Source organism: Mixophyes fleayi, chromosome 3 (assembly GCF_038048845.1).
Source record: "Mixophyes fleayi isolate aMixFle1 chromosome 3, aMixFle1.hap1, whole genome shotgun sequence".
Classification (NCBI taxonomy): Eukaryota; Metazoa; Chordata; class Amphibia; order Anura; family Limnodynastidae; genus Mixophyes; species Mixophyes fleayi.
In genome coordinates this window covers 262,552,396-262,575,327 of record NC_134404.1, presented here as the reverse complement: position 1 = coordinate 262,575,327, position 22,932 = coordinate 262,552,396, and the positions used below count along the sequence as shown (strand labels likewise).

The 22,932-nt window shown below is 36.8% G+C and overlaps 1 protein-coding gene across 1 annotated transcript in view; it reads right to left on the bottom strand.

Annotated features, from left to right (window-relative positions):
* Positions 1 to 18,757, bottom strand: part of LOC142143241 (kinesin-like protein KIF28) — a 79,060-nt gene extending 60,303 nt beyond the window's left edge. The window contains exon 1 of the mRNA XM_075200952.1: positions 18,704 to 18,757. Coding sequence (XP_075057053.1) covers positions 18,704 to 18,757 — 54 coding nt within the window. The remainder of the gene's footprint in view (positions 1 to 18,703) is intronic.
* Positions 18,758 to 22,932: the final 4,175 nt, after the last annotated feature.

The window sequence follows — 22,932 nt, the reverse complement described above, 5'->3', positions numbered from 1 at the left end:
ATTCAATCTAAGGAATCCAAAGGTGGGGGTCATCTCTCCAGGGGGTCTGCTCCTTTTATAGCCAGCATCATACAAAAGGTTTATTCCCTAATATCAATAACTAAAGTATGCAATGTGCGATCTCTTCGCCGACTGCACCGGACAGCTGCTGATGAATAGGGCTTCAATATGACACTAGACATGATACCTTTCCTATAACCTGAACCTTGAATATCACTGAAGTGTATGTATAATCATTATATATATATATATGTATATATACTACTAATAAACCAAATATCATCTGCTCATAAATTACAGTGTAACGAAACCAATATGAATTATATAAATAACTAAATGTTGTAATGCGAGTGTGTGCGTGCGTATTTTACCGTGCTACGTGGCGTACGGATCGCAATTGCACGGCAAAACAATATTAAACCAATATACTTTCGTTCATCCAATTATACGGCTTTGACAGTCCACCCTTTGATAGTACAATAAACTATCACCTTAAAGATGTTATATGCAGGATCTCAGTACCACGTTTCATTGCTATGTAATGCAAATCCCCCTTGGGGTATGACCATGCTGTTTGTAGATCTAAACTAGTTATCATAAGAGAGTCTTAATCCTCAAAACGATTTCTTCTTTTACTATAGGCCGTACATTTCTGGAGCTTGGAGATAACCTTTTGTATGCCCTTCAAGGGTGCAATAAAACACTTAATACATTATTTGGAAAGGTACAAGGTACAATAGAACATGTATTAGCTATACAGAATTCTCTACTACAGTTCTTCAAGTTTAACAGGTTCTTCTGTCCAACGCATGTCTTTAAACTCAGAATACATTTAAACACTTCATGTTCATCAATAGCATCATCCTATGTCTATCGATAATGTCATATACAATCTCCTTCAGCTTGCGTTAATATACACACTTCTAATAATGTCATCAGTTCTTTTCATCAACACTTGTGGGCGGGCTATTGTCTGTTCGTTCTTCCCAGTCTCCCAATACTCAGATTTAACAGTGATCGGCTTGCAAAGCATTGGGAGACTTCAGACTAAGGGACCTAGGTGTCGTACTTTTTTTTCCCTAGTGACCTCCCACCTATAGTTCGGGTACCTCAAGAATATTTAGTGGAAAGAGAACTAATCCTACTTGATATAATCACTGAGGCACGTGTGAGCACGCCCAGCACTTTGTTTGGTCTAAAACCTTACCCTCCCAAGAATGATAATCATTCTCAAGGATGCCTGCTCAAGTCCGAATATTACTGGACTGGCATCGCTGAGTGTACCTCCTTTTTTTTTTAACCATGGGGTCGCCGTACTTACGGACGTAATGCTACTCAGACAATAGCCCCTCGCACTTTCTCCAAGCTCCGAGGTTTCCAAATTTTCCTTTACCCCTGAATTGAATACAGTAATTGGCTGGACCGATTATGCTACTAACTTCTCCTCCATCCCTAATACCTCCTTATCATTACCTGAACCAGCCTCTGTCACCTGCTAATAATCAAAAGAATTAACCGTCCTGAGAAGAGAATGAAATGAGAAAACACAAAACCGGAAAAACTACAAATTCATGCTGGACAACAGTCTTAGCCTTTGGCTCAGGTGCTGCTAACTGCATTCGAGGCCTTCCAGAACAGACTCATGAGTGCCCTTGGACCCTTCTCTGAGTGTTGGCCCCTCTGCAGTGGGTGGAATGGGCACCAGTGTGTCTCTGCTACCCTTGAAGCCGTGATGCTGGTAGCCTACACCTGGTACCTGTCTGTCAAATAACCTGAGCCTAAGAAATTTCTGCTCCACAACTTACTTTCCCTATCCAACATCCTGACAGTTAGTGTGACTTTTCAGGAAACAGTGTTTTGGACATTCTTGGTTGCTGTCTCACTATTTACCTTCTCTCAAGGTCTAACCTAGCCTCCCTGTTACAATCTCATCTCATGAGGGGTCAAGAACATTTCAAAAACTGACAGGTTAGGAGTCTGCCCAGGAGTGATCTTTTGGTAGCGGGAAAGGACTAGTGGCCGAAGCTATCAGTCACTTCAATCAAGTTCCAACTCTTATTCTATTCAATTCATTCTACCGAGTACCGTTACTTTATGTTCACACTGGTTTATGGCTTATTGAAAGTATGTGATTTTACCACTACTCATACATTATACATCTGTTATTAATAACATGAATACCCCTATCATCTATTATAACTCTAGGACTATCACATTGAATAACAAAAGATTTGAGTATGATACAGTAATACATTAGACACATTTCAATACACCTTTACCCAGACATATTTCATTAGTACACCACTGTATACTTGAGGATCCTGCATGGTGGTAATTGGATAATGTGTATTTGTTTTACCTGGAGAAAAACCCATCAGCAGGAGGGATATGGGATGGCTCTATTGGTATAATTTTCCTGACATTCTCTTAATCAAGATAGGACGTTGCCGTCCTACTAGCTTGAGACGAAATATCTGGTGCACCCCAATATACTCTTACCAGCTTGCACATACCTTCTGTACCCAGCTGAGCCAGACCATTTGCTGCCTCCTCTGGGACTGGGAGATACACTCTGGGAGCTACTGGTCTACCTTGTCCATCTCTCCAGAGTCCACCAGACTCCTCACCACATGTCTTCACCTTCCAGACAGTTTATTCCTCAGGTAACACAAATCTTCATATATTAACCAATATGTGTATGTGTGCATGTTTGTGTGTGTGTGTGTTCACCTTTTAAAACTAAAACAATACAACAAAAAACAAAACAAAACATAGATTTGTTAGCTGTCACATAAAACCCTGCTGTCTATTTGACAGCTATGTTCGCCCTGGTGTGACAGCCATGTATGGTTGTGTGTGTAGGTGTGGACTTTACTAGCAGCTACTTCAGTTGGTAACTGTGTCACTGTATAAAGTCCTCTATGTAGTGTCCTAATCATGTGCTGGTATTGCTATAAAACGATTTCTCAGTCACCTCAACATCGCCCCCTAGACTAGAAAAATGCTGAAGTCCAATGTATATCAATCGATTTTCCCTCTTCCCAACTCACATGTCATTCTCAGTACCTCACATTCAGCTACTTGACTAAGTGGAAAAGGCAAAGGGGTCTATTTCTATAACACTTTCTTCAAATATAACAGTATCCAGTACATGTCTGTCTAACAGTGAAAAAAATATAAAACATGAAAATTCTACATTTTCTAGGGTTTCACATTATGTCGTATCTTGTGGTAAAAATCCTACTCCAATGTTCTATACAGAGATGCATATCTGTATGCCTAACCTCCAGCAATCTCCTATTCACCCTTTGTGCATCCATATAAAGGCACATTTTTGTACAGGAGGCACGAATCACAAAAACAACAACAAAACAGATATGCAATCTATAAAACATGAATCGTATTTCCACAACAGAACCTTTTTGCTTAAAATCAGCAGTTTCTGTACACATGAAAACAAAACCCCTGACTGTTTCTGTAACTCATGTCAATCTAGTGTGTATCTCTGAATTTGTCTTATGTAAAAAAAATAAAAAATATGTCTTAGCCCCATTGATGAGACTGTGTCTGATTTTATCTCTACCAGAGCAGAGAGAGAGAGGGAGGGAGGGAGAGGGAGAGAGGGAGGGAGAGAGGGAGAGAGGGAGGGAGGGAGAGGGAGAGAGGGAGGGAGAGAGAGGGAGGGAGAGAGAGAGAGGGAGGGAGAGAGAGAGGTACTAGCATTTGTGTAAAGAATGAGAAATAAGAAAGCAATGAATAATGGGAATACAAAGATTTGAATACAAACATTCATGTAGAAAGGGAGATTTTACAGCAAAAAATGACAGCTGGATTGGACTCTATGGGGAAATGGCTGAATTCATTCCACTGCTCCCCTTAGCTATTTGCTAACTATGACCCCTCCCCATACTTGATTAGGGGGTCTTAACCGTGCAATCCAGTGTCGTCCGTCATTTGTTCATTAAGAACTCGGTATCACATTGACTACATACCTTTTCAACGGACTTTCCTAACTTATGATAGAGAAATGTAAAAATTAACTGTTGATGACTCATCTGAGATACATAAAACGATATTTTGGAGCAAAGTATGTACATACATTATTGTTGGATAATGATTCTCAGCCAAATAAATTATCATGAGACACTGCAGCCTAAAACAAAGAGTGTTCCAATTGTCTATTGTTAATTTGTCTTTCAAGAGTGATTTTTTTCTATTTCTCTATCCCACCTTTGTAAACACTAAGTCTATATTTCTTTTGTGTACCCTTTATCTGTAAGAGGGAAACAAGATAATTATCTCAAAACAGCAAACAAAACAAACATTTCCATTCTTTACCATCAGCCAGCGATTTAGGAAAACAAACATGTGACAACATAAAACAAACAAACAAAATCAACAAAGATTACCTTTTAACTAAGTTTCTTTCTACATTTTGCACATTAATACTTACCACAGATTAACTCTAGAGTCGGCTATATTTCTCCCTCAAAATATTAGTTGTTATAGAGTGTGCAATCAATTGTAGGGGAACCTCTGAGAGAAGTGTACGCCTCCTTTGTGGATGTCTATGTGATTTCCAACCCAGGTATCCATTCTTCTCTCTACACAGTTCCTACTCCTGTGTCCCTTCTTAAGGCAATAAAAACACGTCTGCACAATCTTTTGCTAGGTGTCCTATAACTGACTCCCTGAGAGCACTTACAGTGATTCCTTTCCAGTTTGGTAATGAATTTTGCACCCTTCTTTTCAAGTTTTCCCTGAGGCCATCCATTAGAACTGAAACAGCAACCTCCCTTTAGTGTACATTATCCTTTATGTCTGGTACCCCAGTATGTTTGCCCATTGCTATTAGAGCTCTGCAAAAATAGTCTGTTGCATTTTCACTATCTTTTTGCTTGATAGTAAAAATTTTACTCCAGTCCACTATCACTGGAAAATATATGGCCAACTGTGTGATTATATGCCTAATATTGTCCTGATTATCATCCTCGGTTAAGGATTCATCCTCCTCCAACATACAATCCTTAATGAACTTTGGTATATCAGTATTGGGAGGAAGACAGGTCTTCAATAATACTCGCCAATCGTTTTTAGTTGGCTCGTACACATTACCATAATATCTAATAAACTGCTGACATTTGGTCAAATCTTTCCTAGGATCAGGGAAATCAGACAAAATTGAAAATGTTTCAGACCTAGTGCATGGATCATGCTTTGCTACATGTTTTAAAGGAACTTCATCATCTCTCTCCCCCTTCCCATTGGGAACTGCTATAGTGCAGACAGGATGTAAGTCTACCAAATCACTATGACTAGTTGCTGAAATTGCTGCTGCAGTACAATGGATGTCTTCCCCTGTGTTAAACTTTACATTATTCTCACCACTTTTAGCCGCTGCCCCTGCTGGTGGAACAGTTCCCTTTCCTTGTCCTGAAACATTACTTTTAACATTACTTAAAACAACATACAAGTTACTAGTTACAGTTTTCACATTTTTGGTATTGGCTGTACTATCCGCCCGACCGAATTTGTCAGGGGCGTGCTTGCGCTCAGTTCTCCACGCTTTGCAGCGCACACTTCCGGAACGCACACTTCCGGTACGCTCATTTCTGCTGTGCGCGCACTTTTCGCCACACTTACTTCCGCTGTGCATTTGCTGCTCTGCCACGTGTTACCTTCCATTTGCCACAATTTTAAACAGTTATCATGTTCAATTCTCGTTTTTGTTGATTTAATCAACCGCACTTTCTCTCTAACATTATTTAACACCTCTGAATCAAGACTACCTATGTTTGGGAAAGGTTTCACACACTCCCGGGTCATCTTGACCCATTTGTCGCAGTATGCCGTTGCATACGCACCCTATTTATTAAACATGAGAAATCTTGCTGAACTAACCGGCCATTCATTAGACAACACAACACAAACTATCTCTAGCATTTGCTTCGCATCTATTGTGAAAATAACCTATTTCTCAACCGTATGTTACATAAAAAATCCACATACTACCTATTAATTTGCACCGTGTGTTACATAAAAAAATCCACATACTACCTATTAAATTGTTCTTATTTCAAACACAACCTTGCTCATCCAGTTTCCCTGGTCAGGCAGCAACCGATATCGCTGTCTTTTCAATAGTAAATCACCTCTTTGTCTGTCTTCAACAGTATGCAAATTCTTCCGTTATCTATCTCTTTTCAACAGTATGCAAACTCTTCTCTTATCTTTATGCATACCATTCACATACAACCTTTTGTTTTCTGCACAGAAAATAGATTTCCCAATCAATGGTAGTTTTACAGAGGTTTTAACAAATGCTTATATAACAGACTATGAACATACTAACACATATGTAGACTATGTTACATATATAACAGACTATGAACATGATTGTTTAAACACGTGGTAACAATACCGGAAGTTCATACACGCTAAACAGGAAGCACACATACACTAGGCAATGCAATACCCTTTAAAACGCAAAACGACAATAAAAATAAATATTTTTCTTTCTTGTCCCTAGATTCAAATTAGCGTTCCTTCAGTCTATGCAACAACGGACATTCGGTTTCGCAACACAAAGTGAACCACAGGTCTTAAACACATTGCGTTCTTTCCTGTTATGCGACGCGTCCGTCAATCCACCCTTTGTTGAGGAACCGAATACCATGAGCGTTGCATACCTGCCGATAACGTAACTCCTAAACTCACGAGCCCCCAAATTATTAAAGTAATTCTATCGTACGACTTTGACACTATGCTATGTTGGCTGAAGAGGTAAGAATTAGTCTATATATGAATCGATAGATAAACACAAACAAGTAGTCTTGCTTTGCAGTAAATTAGAATATACTGAGTGAAAATGTAAAATGTTCAACTATATAGACAATATAAAATTAAGCAAAATAGCTTGTGAGTTAGCACCTGTTAACCAAGGTGGTGTATTCTAACAGGACTATTATATATATATATATATATATATAAATCCAGATAAAATAGCATAGCATTTGATCATGTTAGGACTGACCAGAATGGGAAGACTTTGGCGTGAGTTGGTCAGCTTAAACATATATTGCAATATGTGGAACTAACATTCCCTGTTTTTAATATAGAACAGTACTTGATATAGCATTAATTATGTGTTTGGAGAGTGCAGAGTATCCCTGTTTTCTTGTCTATACAATGTGGGCAACCCACTCTTGCACCCCAGTCTGTAGATGGTGAGTGCAGATGACCTATGTTTGTTTTTGTTTATACAATGTAAGTCCCATGACTCTTGCACCCCATTCTTTACATCAATTAATTCCAACTTGTGTCAGGTGAGTCCCAGGTCTCCCATGGCTGCTAGTGCTAGGGAAAGACTTGCCTTTAAAAGCTGTGTGCAGGTAAGCCTTAAGCCCAGATAAAATAGCATAGCATTTGATCATGTTAGGACTGACCAGAATGGGAAGACTTTGGCGTGAGTTGGTCAGCTTAAACATACATTGCAATATGTGAAAATAACATTCCCTGTTTTTAATATAGAACAGTACTTGATAAAGCATTAATTATGTGTTTGGAGAGTGCAGAGTATCCCTGTTTTCTTTTATATATATATATATATATATATATATATATATATATCTATCTTTGAAGATAGATAGATAGATAGATCGATATACATACATACATACATACATACATACATACATACATACATATATACATAATACACACACACAAAACTTTCAGAACCATATTAGACATGATACTTGAAAACAAATCATGACTGTTTTCTGGATGTTCCGGCTTCATCCCACAGTACAATGCTGGCATAGTGTGCGCATAGCAGGAATTTACAATGTAAGCTCCAATGCAGCAGGGACTAATGTGAATAATTACATATCATCTGTACAGCAACAGCATCATCATCAAGATTTATTTATATAGCGCCACTAATTCCGCAGAGCTGTACAGAGAACACACTCACATCAATCCCTACCCCATTGGAGCTTACAGTCTAAATATCCTAACATACACACACACACAGCCAGAAAGAGAGTGAGGGAGATTAAGGTCAATTTGATAGCAGCCAATTAGCCTACTTGTATGTGTTTGGAGTGTGGGAGGAAACCGAAGCACCCAGAGGAAACCCACACAATCACGGGGAGATCATACACACTACACACAGATAAGGCCATAGTCAGGAATCAAACTCATGACCTCGGTGCTGTGAGACAGAAGTGCTAACCACTAAGCACTGTGTAATATGATTGACACTACTGTACATAAATAAACAGTAATAATAGTAATCCCCCACTCCAAGAAAATAATTCCACACAATCAACTTTTGAAGTTTTCCAGGAACAATTTGAATGAGAGAGACTTTAACAAGAAGAAGATGTAAAGGTCAGACTCAGAAATAGGGGGTATGATGAACTAGTTATTACTATGGCCTGTGAACAAACAAGTTTCACAGAAGGAAGGAAATAAAAAAACCTGCAATACCCCTTTTGCATAAGTGTGCACACCTCTTCATAATGTGCCTGTAGCTCTGTTTAGAGTTAACCAATCATATTTAAAATCATCTTAAAAGGTAATTATCATGCACTTGCCAACAGTGAAAGTGATTGTGATTAACCCCAGGTAAAGATCAAGTTTTGCCGTTGGATTTCCTGGCAGTATTCTTGGTTGCATCCAAATCGGATAGCCATGGTCTGCAAGGAGCTTTGAAAACTTTATGGGACCTCATTATTGTAAGATAGCGATCAGCACAGGGGTATAAAAGAATTTCCAAGGCAGTACATGTATCGTGGAACATGGTGAAGACTATTATAAATAAGTGGAGAAAATGGGGCACAACAGAACCATTGCCAAGATCAGAGTGCCCCTTCAAAGTTGATGACAGGACAAGGAGAAAACTCACCAGGGAGGCTACCAAGAGGCTTACAGAAGTATTAAGGGAGCTGCAGGAATTTGTGTCAGGAACTGATCAATTCCATCCATGTGACTATGTCCTGTATTCTGCATGTGTCTGGGCTATGGGCTAGGGTGGCAAGACAAAAGCCACATCTCACAAAAAAATAATATCCAATCACCTCAAACCATGTGGGAAAATGTCTTATGGTCTCTATCAGGCAGCTGAAGATGAAGAGGAATTTCACCTTTCAAAATGATCCAAAGCACATGGAAGAAATGGCTTCAGACAAGGAAGATCAAAGTCTTGGAATGACCCAGTCAGAGCCCAGATAATTCCTTTGAAAACCCGTGGAATGAGCTAAAAAAAGGCTGTGCACAGGAGATCCACTTGAACATTTTTGGAGGGAAAATTGGGATAGCATTTTAAAGTCCAAGTTGTTAAAGATTTATTCAAAAAGACTTATTGCTATAATAAAAGGAAATGGTGGTCCACAATGTATTAGTTTAGGGGCATGTACACATATGTTTCCAGGGTATTGTAGGTTTTTTATCTTCCCTTCTTTTTCCAAATCTGTCTATTTGTTTTTCATTTGAATTTTGTTTGTTGCAAAATCACATTAAAGGTGGTAAAAGGTCGGACATGATTGTCTTGATTTTAGGCTTTACATCACAAACACCTGCAATTTCATTAAGAGTTTATAGACTTTTAATATGATTTGAGAATGTCTGCAATTTGACCTCTGATAATGCCATACATAACCCTGTAAGGCTCAGGAGATACAAGAACATCAAAGATCATCTTCTCCACAGTGGTTTTAGTAGGCAATTACCAATGTGATATTTTGCTGTCAGACTGACAGGTAACTTACATTGCAGCAATTACAATATGCGACCTTCATCATCATTAATTTACGGCAGTGCTGCACAGAGAATATTTGTCATTCACATAACTTCCTTCATTGGAGCTTACAGTCTAAATTTCCACACACACACACAACACACACACTGACTAGGGTTAATTTTGTTGGCAGCAAACACGCGGAGAACATACAAATTCCACACAGATAAGGCCCTGATCAGGAATCAAACTCATGACACCAGTACTGTTAGGCAGAAGTTCTACTAAATAAATAAAGCTGGGAGGTTGGATGAAAGTTTTTTTTACTCCCAGAACCACATTCGTAGTATACACATGTTTTGCCTTTGCAATTTTTTCTATGTAGGCAAAACTAAGGATTAAACTCTCCTATTCGGATTGGTCAGGAGTTCCTGGACTAATGTAATATTTTGCACTAATAAATATAAGTTAATGATAGATTCACCATGGAGTACCAATTGTATTGCTACTCTGGGGATTCATGTAGTAAAGTGAAAAACCTCTTTAAAGTTTAAGCACAGTAAACTCTGCATATAACATTCATAGAGAGAATTGCCAGCACACTTTAATAAATTATTAATTAATTATAAATTTAAATGAAACAATTATCAATCAACCCATATTTTTCCAACCACACCAAATGTACACTTCACAGTGTCAATTGGACTTACTAATTACATTGGTAAACAAAAATATTGTCACAGGGTACTTCAGGTGGTATTATATATTTATTTTCTATGCTGATTTAAAAAATGGTCTTAGAATCTTCCAGAGGAAAAAATCCAGAGGATCAGTAATGCAAAGATCAAAGCTGGGATCTTTATAGGACCTCAGATAGATAACTGATTCAAGATGAGAGCTTCGATGGTCAGTTGAATCAGGCTGAAAAAGCTGCATGGGAGTCTTCCAAGAATATTTGCTGGAACTTCTTATGGAAACATAAGGCAACTACGAAGAAATAGTGGACAATATTTGTAAGTCTTACAAGACCATGGGATGCAACATGTTGTTAAAGAGGTTTTTTATTTGGATGAAGACAATTTATTAATATGAAAATATTTACAGTGTTTTATCTTATTTTAGTATATCATTTATATTTGATGTGGTTTTATTATGTATTTTGGATCCTTCCATGTGAGCTGATGAGAGGGATATGAACACGAATGAAGGAGTTAATTCAAAGAACAGATGTTTCTAATCAGAGATGGTGAACAAAGAGTTGCAAGAATTTCTCCAAAATCTCCATTGAATCCAGGGGAACAATAAGACCAAGACACGCCTATATGCCATCTCAGCCAATTGTAATATGACATTTGTGAATTGTAATACAACCTACTTTTGGTTACTGATAAAAACTGTCTGGTCTGTGAACGGACAGAGATTTCATAGACTGGAATTGATAGAGATATTATCACAGCGCAAGATTTTCTTTTGTAAAATAAACAATGATATAATTTTATTCTTAAAGTTTCTTTTGCTGAAGAAATTAAATTATTACTTCAACAAAATTGGAGGCAATCGCTGAGATTTCTCAACATGATTCGATTTGGAAAAGGGACATTTGGATTTCTAGTTTTGAAATGTATGGTTGACGATTTTCTCTTTTATAAAGGAAGGTAAGTTATTGCCGATCCTTTTGAAATAGAAAAAGAATGTACACCATAGATTGCAAACTGGTTTATTTTGTGTTTTTATTCCAATGAAATTTATGTTGCAGAAATGAGAACTTTTAGCTTATTATTTTTGTTTATAGTAACTGTTTTAGAATTTAAAAGTAGGAGTTTAAAGTGTTACATTTTTCTTTCTGCTACTTTGCTAAACAGTACATCATATGTATTTCTGTTATTGGAATGTAGGCAATATAAAAAAGTTGCCTGAGTTCAGGGGAAGCTGCTTTGTGAACTGCTTATCTGAGTATGAGTGTGTGTTAATGAGTGTTGAGAAGTTAAGAGATAAAATAAAGAGTTAATAAATCTACGTAGTCACTGAATACAGTGTTGAGATTGAGACTATCTCTCAGACATGAGGCCTATTGGACTTTCTGGATAGTGGAACTGCAGGGCCACTATCAATTGATTGTGCACTGTGGGACACATTCAAGTTGAGAAAATTGGACTTGTGTACAGCAGGGTCCAGTTCTTAAAAAACAAATAAATAAAATAAAAATAAAATAAAGATGAATATAAAATATAATGAGTGATTTATGTACTGCGGGGGATAAATCCTCAGTGAAGTATGAGAAATAGATTGTCCATAGGTTTAGATAGAAAAAGAAGTTATATGTTTGTAGAACTGCGGGGCTACAAAACAAAAATGTGTTTTGAGTGATTTGTGTAAGGCTGTATGAATATGACTAATCATTGTGATAAGCAGTTTCCAAGTGCAGGGTCCTCTGATAAAAATATCTTGGATAATGTGTAAACAGAAATTGAGAAATTGAAAAATCAGAAAACAAAGTTATTGGCATACTGAAGTATTGTTTGACAGAGTGAAAGGGCTAAGAACTGATAAAAAAAAAAGTGTTTTACAGTCGCCTATCTAGGTGATTCTGAAACAGTTATGTCTGAAAAGACACATGATAACAATAAAATAGTTGGAGAATTATCCCAATAAAAATAGTTTAATAGGGAGTGGCTGCGATACCAGAAGTAACCAATAGATGGCACATGGGCTTCTTTAGTATATCGGAAATAGTTAACTGTAAATTTAATTTAAAAAAAACCCCAGAAAACAAAAAGCCCATATTTGTTAGGTCGTCAGAAATTTATTATGGGTCTTGGAAATTTCCATACCTGAGGGACAATTTTCAATTTTGTGATAATGTTAAATGCTGTGCATGAATGACATTTTTGATCATACTAAAATTACTAATATTTAATATCATTGTGTTGCTAATTATGTATTTTCTCCTGTGAGTTGATTAATATAAACTTTTCATGATTAAGCTAAAGATTAATAAATCTTTTAAGAATTATTATGCATAGGATGTGGCTAAAATGTCACATTAGATGGGTATAGGTATGTATATATGTATATATATATATATATATATATATATATATATATATATATATATATATACACATGTGTGTGTGTGTATATATATATATATATATATATATATATATATATATATATATATATATGGACATAGTAGAGCATAGATATATGTCTAATAAAGTGTGGAGCTGAAGTGTTAGCAGAACCTTTGAGGAGCATTCTTCAAATTGCAACCCTAGAGTGTAGGAGTAAGAATTTGTGGAAATAAGAGTTGATCATTGATTGTGATATGTTAATATTAGTAAGAAAACAGAATATTTGAAGTATACATTATTGACTGTTCAATTAAAATCCTTTAGACAAACAGAGAATTAATGGCCCAATCATTTTAAAATATTCAATCTGATTGTGAACCAAACCTAAAAATGTCTGGTAACTATTTTACACTTCGACAAGAATTATTCCTATCATTGTTTTTTGTTAGGACAGAGAAACACAGACCCATCCCCCACACCTTTCACTCGTAGTGGAAGGTCCCTTTGTGCCCAGCAGAAAAAGAAGGGGGGCCATGGGCTTTGAAAAAAAAACCACATGTGCAGATTTCTGACCAACAGCAGAAAACTTTAGATGTTGAACTATTCATTTTATTGTCTGATTCTCCTGAGACTTTTATAATCACACTGTGATTTTGTATTTATCTTATATGTTAATAACTTACTTTTGTTTTTTTGTTTTTTTACAGTCTTTGTACGCACTATTTTTAGCTGTTAATATTCCTATATCAACATGGCTACATGGTTTCCAGAAATAAACTGCAAATTTGCCAGTTCAGGTTAAGTATTTGGGTTATTGCTTGACCCAAGGACTGACACATCTTTTCTCAGAAAGAGTGCAAGTTATTCTGCATATGCACTAGTCGCTAAATAAATCACAAGTGCGCATCTTTCTAGGGGTGTGTAGCTGGAGTTTACATGGATACTATCAAAGACCTATTGTTTATTATAGTGACAAATTTAGACATAGATGCTCATTCCTTGTCAATCTGTTTAAAAGTAGTTGCAAATGTAGCATTATTCATGGATAAAGTAAAATATCTAGTACTTAGTCAGAAATTATTTCTTTTCATACCGTATCCTGTTTTGCTCTTGATGAATTTTGCACAAACATGACAAGTCTTCACTGCCAGATTTGTAAATTGTAAATGAGATCTTATGGCTCTTCTTTATCTTACCATTTGTTGGTGTAATATCTTTAATACTGTTATGTTCTTAATTAGTGTGCATAGGAATGCACAGAGGGTGGATGAGAGTACTGATAAGTATATGAAATTTTTGATGAATTAATGCCTATTTATGACTGTATGGAACTTTTGGACTAGAATCTTTACTGCTAGATCTGACATTGAGGATACACACTTACTAGGAGTAGGTATAATTTTATATACAAATGGTAGTTATCATAGATAAAATGAGATTGGAAAGTTATGAATAAGATATGCAAGTAGAACTCACAGCAGTGTGTGAGTTGGTGCAAGGCAAAAGTATTAAACATCTAGACAGCTAGTTGATATGTATTCTGTGCATTGTGGTGGTTTAGAGATTGTCTAACTGTAGTAGGTACTTGGCACATTTTCAACATGTGAAGAAGATGCTAGATGCTATTCAGATGTCATTGCAGGTAGCAGTGATTAAGTGTCAAGATCACACAAGTAATACTGATCAATTGCATTAGGTAATAAAAGGACAGATGAAGTTACAATAGGTGTAGTAAGAAGTCCATTACTAATTAACATTTCTTCACAGGACTTGAATTTGTTGTTGTTTCAGTTAATTACTGATCAGAAATTAATCAGAATGTAAAAGTTTTGTTATTCACAGGAATTGGCCCTCTGAAAGTTGAAGGAATGTGTACAAGATACCAATGGTACATGGAAAGATGGTAAAGATAGATCAGTGGCCCCAAAGGCTTACCTACCACCACTGGTAGAAGCAGCCTATGGTCTGACTCATTTAGGCAAGTATGGTATGTGTGGACTTGAGGCCTACTGGTATGCACTTGGCTTCTCTTCTCATGCAGGTAAAAAAGACTGGTTCATGCTTTATTTGTCTGAGGGAAGAATCCAGGTAAAGCCATATCTGTAGAACCATCACATATCCCTCCTCCAGAGACTTATTCCAGATAATATAAAATTGCTTCATCCAAATGCAAAAAAAAATGTTGTAATCTACAGTATATACTAGTGTTTGTAGACATGTTCTCTAAGTGGGATAGAAGTGTAATTCAACTGCAAGTTGCACTGCAGTATTTACAGCAAAGAAATTGGTATATGAATTTGTTTATAGATATGGTATATCACCAATGATTGCGAATGACAGAGGTATCACTGTGTAAGTTTGTTTTTACAAAATGTATTTTACTAGGAATAAAAAAATAAGTTCCTGAAACTATTTAATGGTATATAAAATACACTGAGTAAAGTGATGAAGAATACAGGGATGATTTTATAAGAGGTTTTATCTCTAATATTTTATAATATCAGAACCACTCCCAGACTTCCATTCAATTTTTTTCACCATATGAGATTTTGTTCAGAAGACAACCCAATATTATTATCATCCTGCAAGAGACTTTTAAAATGCATTCACGATATAACTGTTAAGTACCTGAATGAGATGAGTAAGCAGTTACAAAAGCAACAAGAGACTTTGAAACTGATTATACTACCAAATGCCTATTGAGAACTGTCAGTATATACAACCAGGAAAATGTTATGGTCAGAAATTTTTAATGTTCTAGTTATTTGACAGATCGATGGGAATAACCACAGCATTGAAAGTTGCTGAAACAAGATACTTGGATTCACATATCCCACTGCAAGAAGGTAGTCAATTCGACAGTGACCTGAAAAGACGCAGAGTATAATAAAGTTTTGGAACCGTATATAACAATTTTGTTTCAGGACTTGAACAATGATGTGGTTCAGGAAGAAGAATCTGACCCAGAAGTCAAAGGAAAATATCCTTATTATTATTGTTGTCACCGCTATAGGCATGATTTATTTTTATTGTTATACCTTATATTATTTTTTATGGACATTTGGTTATGAGGACCTGATGGTAAGATCCGGTAGTGGTTTTAAGGAAATGGGGGCATATAGTCGTAAAAATAGAGAATCAGAACTGTCTTCATCATTCATTCTACTCATAACTAACGCATACAATAATGACACATATAAGGTAGAATTAAAAGATAAGTAATTGGAGATGAACCTGAAGATTGTAATAAGAGACTATCAACTGAAATATGTATATGTCAATATTGTAATAACCTCCTGAAAATGTGTAAAATGGTATGATAGGACAAGCAATTAAACTAATTGTTGGATATGTACATGGACACCAATATGTTGAATTGTTGCCAATACCTTTAAATCTTACAGAGTTGCTTAATTTGCCAGAGGGAAGACCAGTTGATGGAAAATATAATGAAACACGGCCTCTTTACTTAAAATTGTTGCCACATGTATTGACTGAAAGTGTTATATGTATATATTTTACTAATAGACCTATAGATGAGAGAAATTAACATCTATGTAAAATTGGGAAAAGTCCTGCATTTAAAAATAAATCTAAAATTTAGATATGTTGGATCAAAGAGATCTTTGGGAACAGTAGCATGAGAATACAATATTATAATGTTACAAGATGGTGATTGTAAAGGGCAGTTAGAGAAAAACAAGTACGGAAAGTTTATAGATATTGTATACATAGATATATTACATGTAGCAATACCATGTATTTTATTAGATAATATATTACAAATGTGGAAGTAAGGCATATAAGTGTATACCACTGAATTAAGGTAGAATATGTTATCTAGGTTAGGTGATTCCAGTTGTTAATGTATTTACACAAAATGATTTAAAGGAAATTGTATCGCAAAAGTATTTAATAGATAATTGACTATAAAAAGAAAGAAAAGAAGTGGTGAAAAGAGTGAACAACAACCAGTATCACAACTTATTAGTGAATCAACTGGTGTACAGGTATGGATTACATTAAAAGTTATAGGCATTGCACATAGAAATATGAATTGGTTTTATATCTAAGGTTTAGCTACATTGATTGATAAAATATCAAATGTGCATGATGAAACCTTTTGTTATGTTGCAAAAGAGCTTCAAGTTTTCAAAATATAGTTAATAGAACATAGATTGGTCTTAAATTATTTTACTGCACAAACAAGAGGTTATTGTGTAATATTACAGATAAAATATGAAACAAAGTTGTACCTTTTTGACAAATAAAACAGATAATCTAGAGAAGATAATTGTATAGATGAAGTAGTAAAAGTAAAGAGAGATTTTGCAAAGATACATAACATGACATTATCTGCAGTAGATACAAGGTTTTCGTTGTTAGATAAAAACAATATAAAATAATTATTGCAATAATTTGCAGGTTTTGGTACATGGTTTCAATCGTTGATGCATTCATTAGGAAGATTTCTTCTCTTTATATTAGGAATATTGTTAGTTATCTATCTTGTATTAAAATGTATACCAGTACTGTTGAAATTTTGTAAGAAAACATTGAGTAGAAAAATTAAGAGAGTGAATAATATAGGGAAAGAAATTATAGAACTGTATGAACAAATTAAACCTCATAATCATAATATTGTGTGATAATTTAGAGAACTATCAAACGGGGGAACTGTTAAAGAGGTTTTATTTTGGATGAAGACAATTTATTAATATGAAAAGATTTACATAGTTTTATCTTATTTTAGTATATCATTTATATTTGATGTGGTTTTATTATGTATTTTGGATCCTTGCGTGTGAGCTGATGAGAGTGATATGAACAAGAATGAAGGAGTTAATTCAAAGAACAGATGTTTCTAATCAGAGATGGTGAACAAAGAGTTGCAAGAATTTCTCCAAAATCTCCATTGAATCCAAGGGAGCAAAAAGGACCAAGACACGCCTATATGCCATCTCAGCCAATTGTAATATGACATTTGGGAATTGTAATACAACCTACTTTTGGTTACTGATAAAAACTGTCTGGTCTGTGAACGGACAGAGATTTCAGAGACTGAAATTGATAGGGATATTATCACAGCGCAAGCTTTTCTTTTGTAAATAAACAATGATATAATTTTATTCTTAAAGTTTCTTTTGCTGAAGAAATTAAATTATTACTTTTACAGTGTATTTGAAAATCCATTTCTTGAACTCGCACCTGGATTTCTTCCCAGCAAATCTCGGAACTTTCAGCGATGAACATCGCAAACGGTTCCACCAGGATATTTCCGTAATGGAAAATGGTATCAGGGCAAGTGGAGGCCAAGCAAGCTTGCTGACTATTGTTAGACCCTTAAAAGGGATGCTCCTGAGGCAAATTACAGCAGAAAATCCTATACGTCTACATTTTAAGTGAGTTAATTGTTTACTATGTATGTATTGTTAATAAACGTAATATTGTTAACTTTAATTGGGTGTCAATTCAAAATCCTTACGTGATAGAGACATTCTAAAACAATGTTTGAATTCAGCACAGAAAATACTATTAGATTCACCTTTATTCACTCTTGTGACAAAAGGTAATAAAAAATTGTTAACCAGTGTTATCTGTCAATGCTCTTTTGCAGCCCGATGTACTTGCTGTGACACAACAAACCTCCAACATACATTCACATCATAATATACATGTTTAAAGCTGATTTGCATAACACATTTTCATTCATGTTGTTTCATTTTGTTAGTAGATCACCCAGTACATATTTTACTGATTAACAATGACTTGTTTCTGCCTGTGCAGTCATTGAAATCACTATATAATAATTCCACATTAACAACTATCTGATCTATTAGAATATGAAAAATATTTAAAAAGAAAAAAGATGAAGACGTATTCTTACCTTACTGAAAGGCCTCACACGTACAGCTACTTTCACACTATCACAGTTTGGCATACTTTAACCGTACAGTTAAAAGAAAGTAAAATATTTCACAGATAAAGATACACTGGAAACACTGTCAATGAAAGTCCTTGCTTCACTCTTCTAGGTTTTCTACTAAATTATTTAGTGATTCATTAATTTAAGTGCTATCATGTTAGCTTCTCATGTTGCTGCAATTTTCCTTATTTCAAACCTTTAATACACTCTTGCATTTTTCCTTTAATATTGTGAAGTCTATTATGGGTGTTTCCTAAAATGATAATGCAGTATTTGAAGAGCCATGGAATCAGATCAATCCTTATTCTTGATTCAGTCTTCAAACAGAAGCTACTAGTTGAACCTTTTGTTATAATTGGTGCCTGTAATTCTGCAGCAAAGCTTTCCTGAGAATGTTGCACACAGAAATAGGAGGAAGATTTGTAACTCAAAGTTTTAAATTTGGATACCAATATTTGAAAAGAGAAAGAGAAAGTATCTAGTAAAGACAAATTACATCTACCCATCTATGCATGGTGAAGGCATTAGTGACTTCTTGATCGCAATTATGTACCTTCCTTCACTATGATATTTCTCCTGTACTGAATATTGCACATTCCACATTTCACTACATTTCATATGGCCAAAGGAGGACATTTAGATTTGTTACACAATAATTTAAATGTTCTTGCATTCACACACCAGTTATCATGAAATACAACTTGCAATACAGAAATCAAGTATTACAAACCATTAAAACACATAACTATATTCAGTCGGAGTCACCAGTCTGAAAGAATGAAAACTAGGGAAACTTTGCTGTGTTTGGGAAAAACAGGCAAACTGAGGGTGTGGTTTCTTTAATGTTGGCATGGTTTTATAGAGCCTAAGAAATGTACAATTCTCCTTAGGAGTGCATAAATGTATAGTTACTAAATCTATAGGTGCCTCTACTTTGTGTAATGTTTTCATGTGGGACTGTGCATTTAACTACATTCTGCCTGTCCCCCTGTGCATCAGCAACAGGTTCTGTCCTGTTAGTTGTTTGTGCATTATTCTGCATATCCTGACAGGTTTTATGTACAAACTCGAGTTGGTCTAACTAAATTTGTCTGCCTGTGACACAGATCTATGCTCAAGACCATATTGAACCTGCGCTTCTTGTCCCCACCTTATGGAAAGTTACTGACTTTGATAGTGTTCTGCTAGTCTATACCTCGGACTATTTCTGATAATCCTCTTGTTAGTCAGATGCTGCATAGTCTAGCCTGGGGACCAGGGCTGCCAAGAGGAATTTTTTTTACTAAAAAACGTTGGCGCGAGGGCCCGGGCCGGGCCCCCTGTCATGCCCGGGCCCGGGTAATTTGTACCCGTTCCCCAACCTCTCGGCGGCCCTGCTGGGGACCACAACCTGTTGGCTCCTCACAGCAAAATCCATGATTCAGTTGTATACCAGGGTACCTGTTAGACTCTGCACCCCAGGTGAGTAAACACAAGTCATTAACTGCATAGCTGGCCCACTTTTGAACCTAACACTAGTTTGCTTAGACATGGATATTAACACTATGCTTCTGCACTCATTATGACATCATTATACTATTCTATTTACTATCCACTTTCTGCAAGATTTATCTAGCTGTATGGCTGCAATTAAGGCTTCTTCTTGAGTCAGTTTCAATTGGTAACTCACTCTTTGCACCTTTCTTGCTAACTCTGCACCAGGGCCGGACTGGCCATCTGGCACTTCTGGCATTTGCCAGAAGGGCCGATGGCTGTATGGGCCCTTCCAGTCCTTTTTTTTTTTTTTACTTCCGCGCGGCCGCGCGATGCAGCCGTCTAGGAGCCGTCGGTCTGTTGAGCGCGCAGGGTGTTGAGGTGAGTTGGTGTGTCCGGGGATAGGTACTGCAGGGGAGGGGGGGGAATGAGTAAAAATCACTGCACGGGAGACTGTATTGGAGAGGTGATTGAAAATGTCTGAAGGGGGGTTGAGGGACAATGTCTGCAGGGGGAAGGGGGGGGGTGAGGGACAATGTCTGCAGGGGGAAGGGGGGTGTCAGGGACAATGTCTGCAGGGGGCAGGGGGAAGTATATGACTGTAATGTATGTGGGGGGACAGTATATGACTGTAATGTGTGTGGGGGACAGTATATGACTGTAATGTGTGTGGGGGACAGTATATGACTGTAATGTGTGTGGGGGACAGTATATGACTGTAATGTGTGCTATTAAGTGAATGTGGGGCTGTTTGGGAAAAATTAGGTATATTTATTAAATGAAATTATGAATTATTTAATGCCTGAGATGGTTGTGGGAAATGGTTATTTTTATTAAATATAAATGCTATTTAATTTCTTGCTGGGGTTGTTTGGAGGGAGGGAAAGCGGTTTATTTATTAAATGGGGATACTATTAATTTAATGTTGGGGCTGGTTGTAGGGAAATAGGTCTATTTATTAAATGTATATACTATTTAATGCCAGGGCTAGTTGGAGGAAAATAGATGTATTTATCAAATGTGAATACTATCATTTTAATGTTGGGGCTGGAGTAAGGCCTAATTTTAAAACGTAGGTGTTATATTGATTTAACACCGCTGCTGGTTGGAGTTTTCTACATTTCATGTAACCATTTTTTTTTCCAATTAGGGCCCCCAACATTCCAGGATCCAGACAAGCAGCAACTGATCTAAAGACACCAGCAGCCACAAGTGGAGACAATGACAAGACAGGTAAGAGAGACCAGGACATTCTGCCAACTGTCCTGAATTTGGTGGGTGACTGTCCCGCTTAGTCAGGATTTGGTCTGACTACAAGGACAGTTGGGAGGTATGTACTGCTTCACATTGTACTGCTTGTGATGGCAGAACTGTGTGCACCTAACAGTAGTGCTCACAGTATTGCCTGTGTATTTGTTGAAAATGTGTCTAATAACCATATTACATCATAGGAGCCTCCCTGTCTTAAGTGCCTAAGGCCCCCTGAGCCTAAATCCAGCTCTGGTTAGCAGGAGGGAGCGGATAGCTACTCCCAGTTCCTGGATAGGACACAGCCTGCAGAGCAAGCCGAGGAGCTCTAAGTCTCATGAGATTTATTAATCTTGTGAGACTAATAGCTTCCCTGCTCACTCTACAGGAAGTTCCCACCCTGATGGATGTCAGCAGCATCAGAAGCATAGATAAGTACAGTGGGCTGGGGGTGCTGTAATGTGTTTCTGGGGTGGGGGGTGGCATGATAGGGAGGGCATGATAAATGTAATGTTTTTTAATAATGTATGTATCAATGCCCCACGTTGACCATGCCCCCAACATAATGTGGGTACGCCCCTGGTGGCGAAGCTGCTGCGCAGCGGCACACAGTTTTGTCCTGCTCATCAACAGAGATGGGCCTGTATGCTTGAAATGCCAGGGCTGATTTTTAGTCCCAGTCTGGCCCTGCTCTGCACTATGCTCAAGCTACGAACCATTCTGCATCCTCACTACAGCAGAGACTGAAGTAAATTTTTGAATCATTGTTTTTTCCCTTTGAACTTTCCTGACATCTTTGTTTCTGAACGGGCAAAGATGGTATTTTTCATTTTCTTGATTCTCTGATTCGCCCCCCCCTAAAATCGCCCGGGGTATAGCAAAAGTCTGGATCCGCTCCTGTTTTGAACCCAGCGTCCTGATGTAACTTTTTACCTACCGCCCTGCAGTCCTGATCCAGAATATGCTTATATGAAGACCAGCCACAGTCAACAGCAAAGAGCAGAGGCAGCAGCTACACCCACCAGCCAGAAGTAAGCGGTTCTAGGTGTCGTTTAGGAACCTAGTGGTGACAGTGACTACTTTCCTACAACTAGTGCGTATTTGAGACTTACAGTCAAGGAGTGACTGGTGGCCAAGTAACACCAGTAGGAGTGGTCGTAACAACAGATTACTGATAGTAATAGGAACCCGATACAAATCTGTAAAACCACTTTGCACCCAGACAGGGTGGCAAAGTGAGCTCATCATGAGATGCACATTAAGTAAAAAGTGAAACAACTATTTTTTATTAGTATATATTCCAAGATATTTACAGTAATATACATCAATGATCAATAACTCATAATACATGAAAACAAAAGAATAAAAAAACCAAGGATTACGGATTAAACAAGTTAGACACTGATAACTTGACAATGCAGATCAAGTTATTTATAGGACAGTGAATGGTAATGTCCAATGTCAAGCAG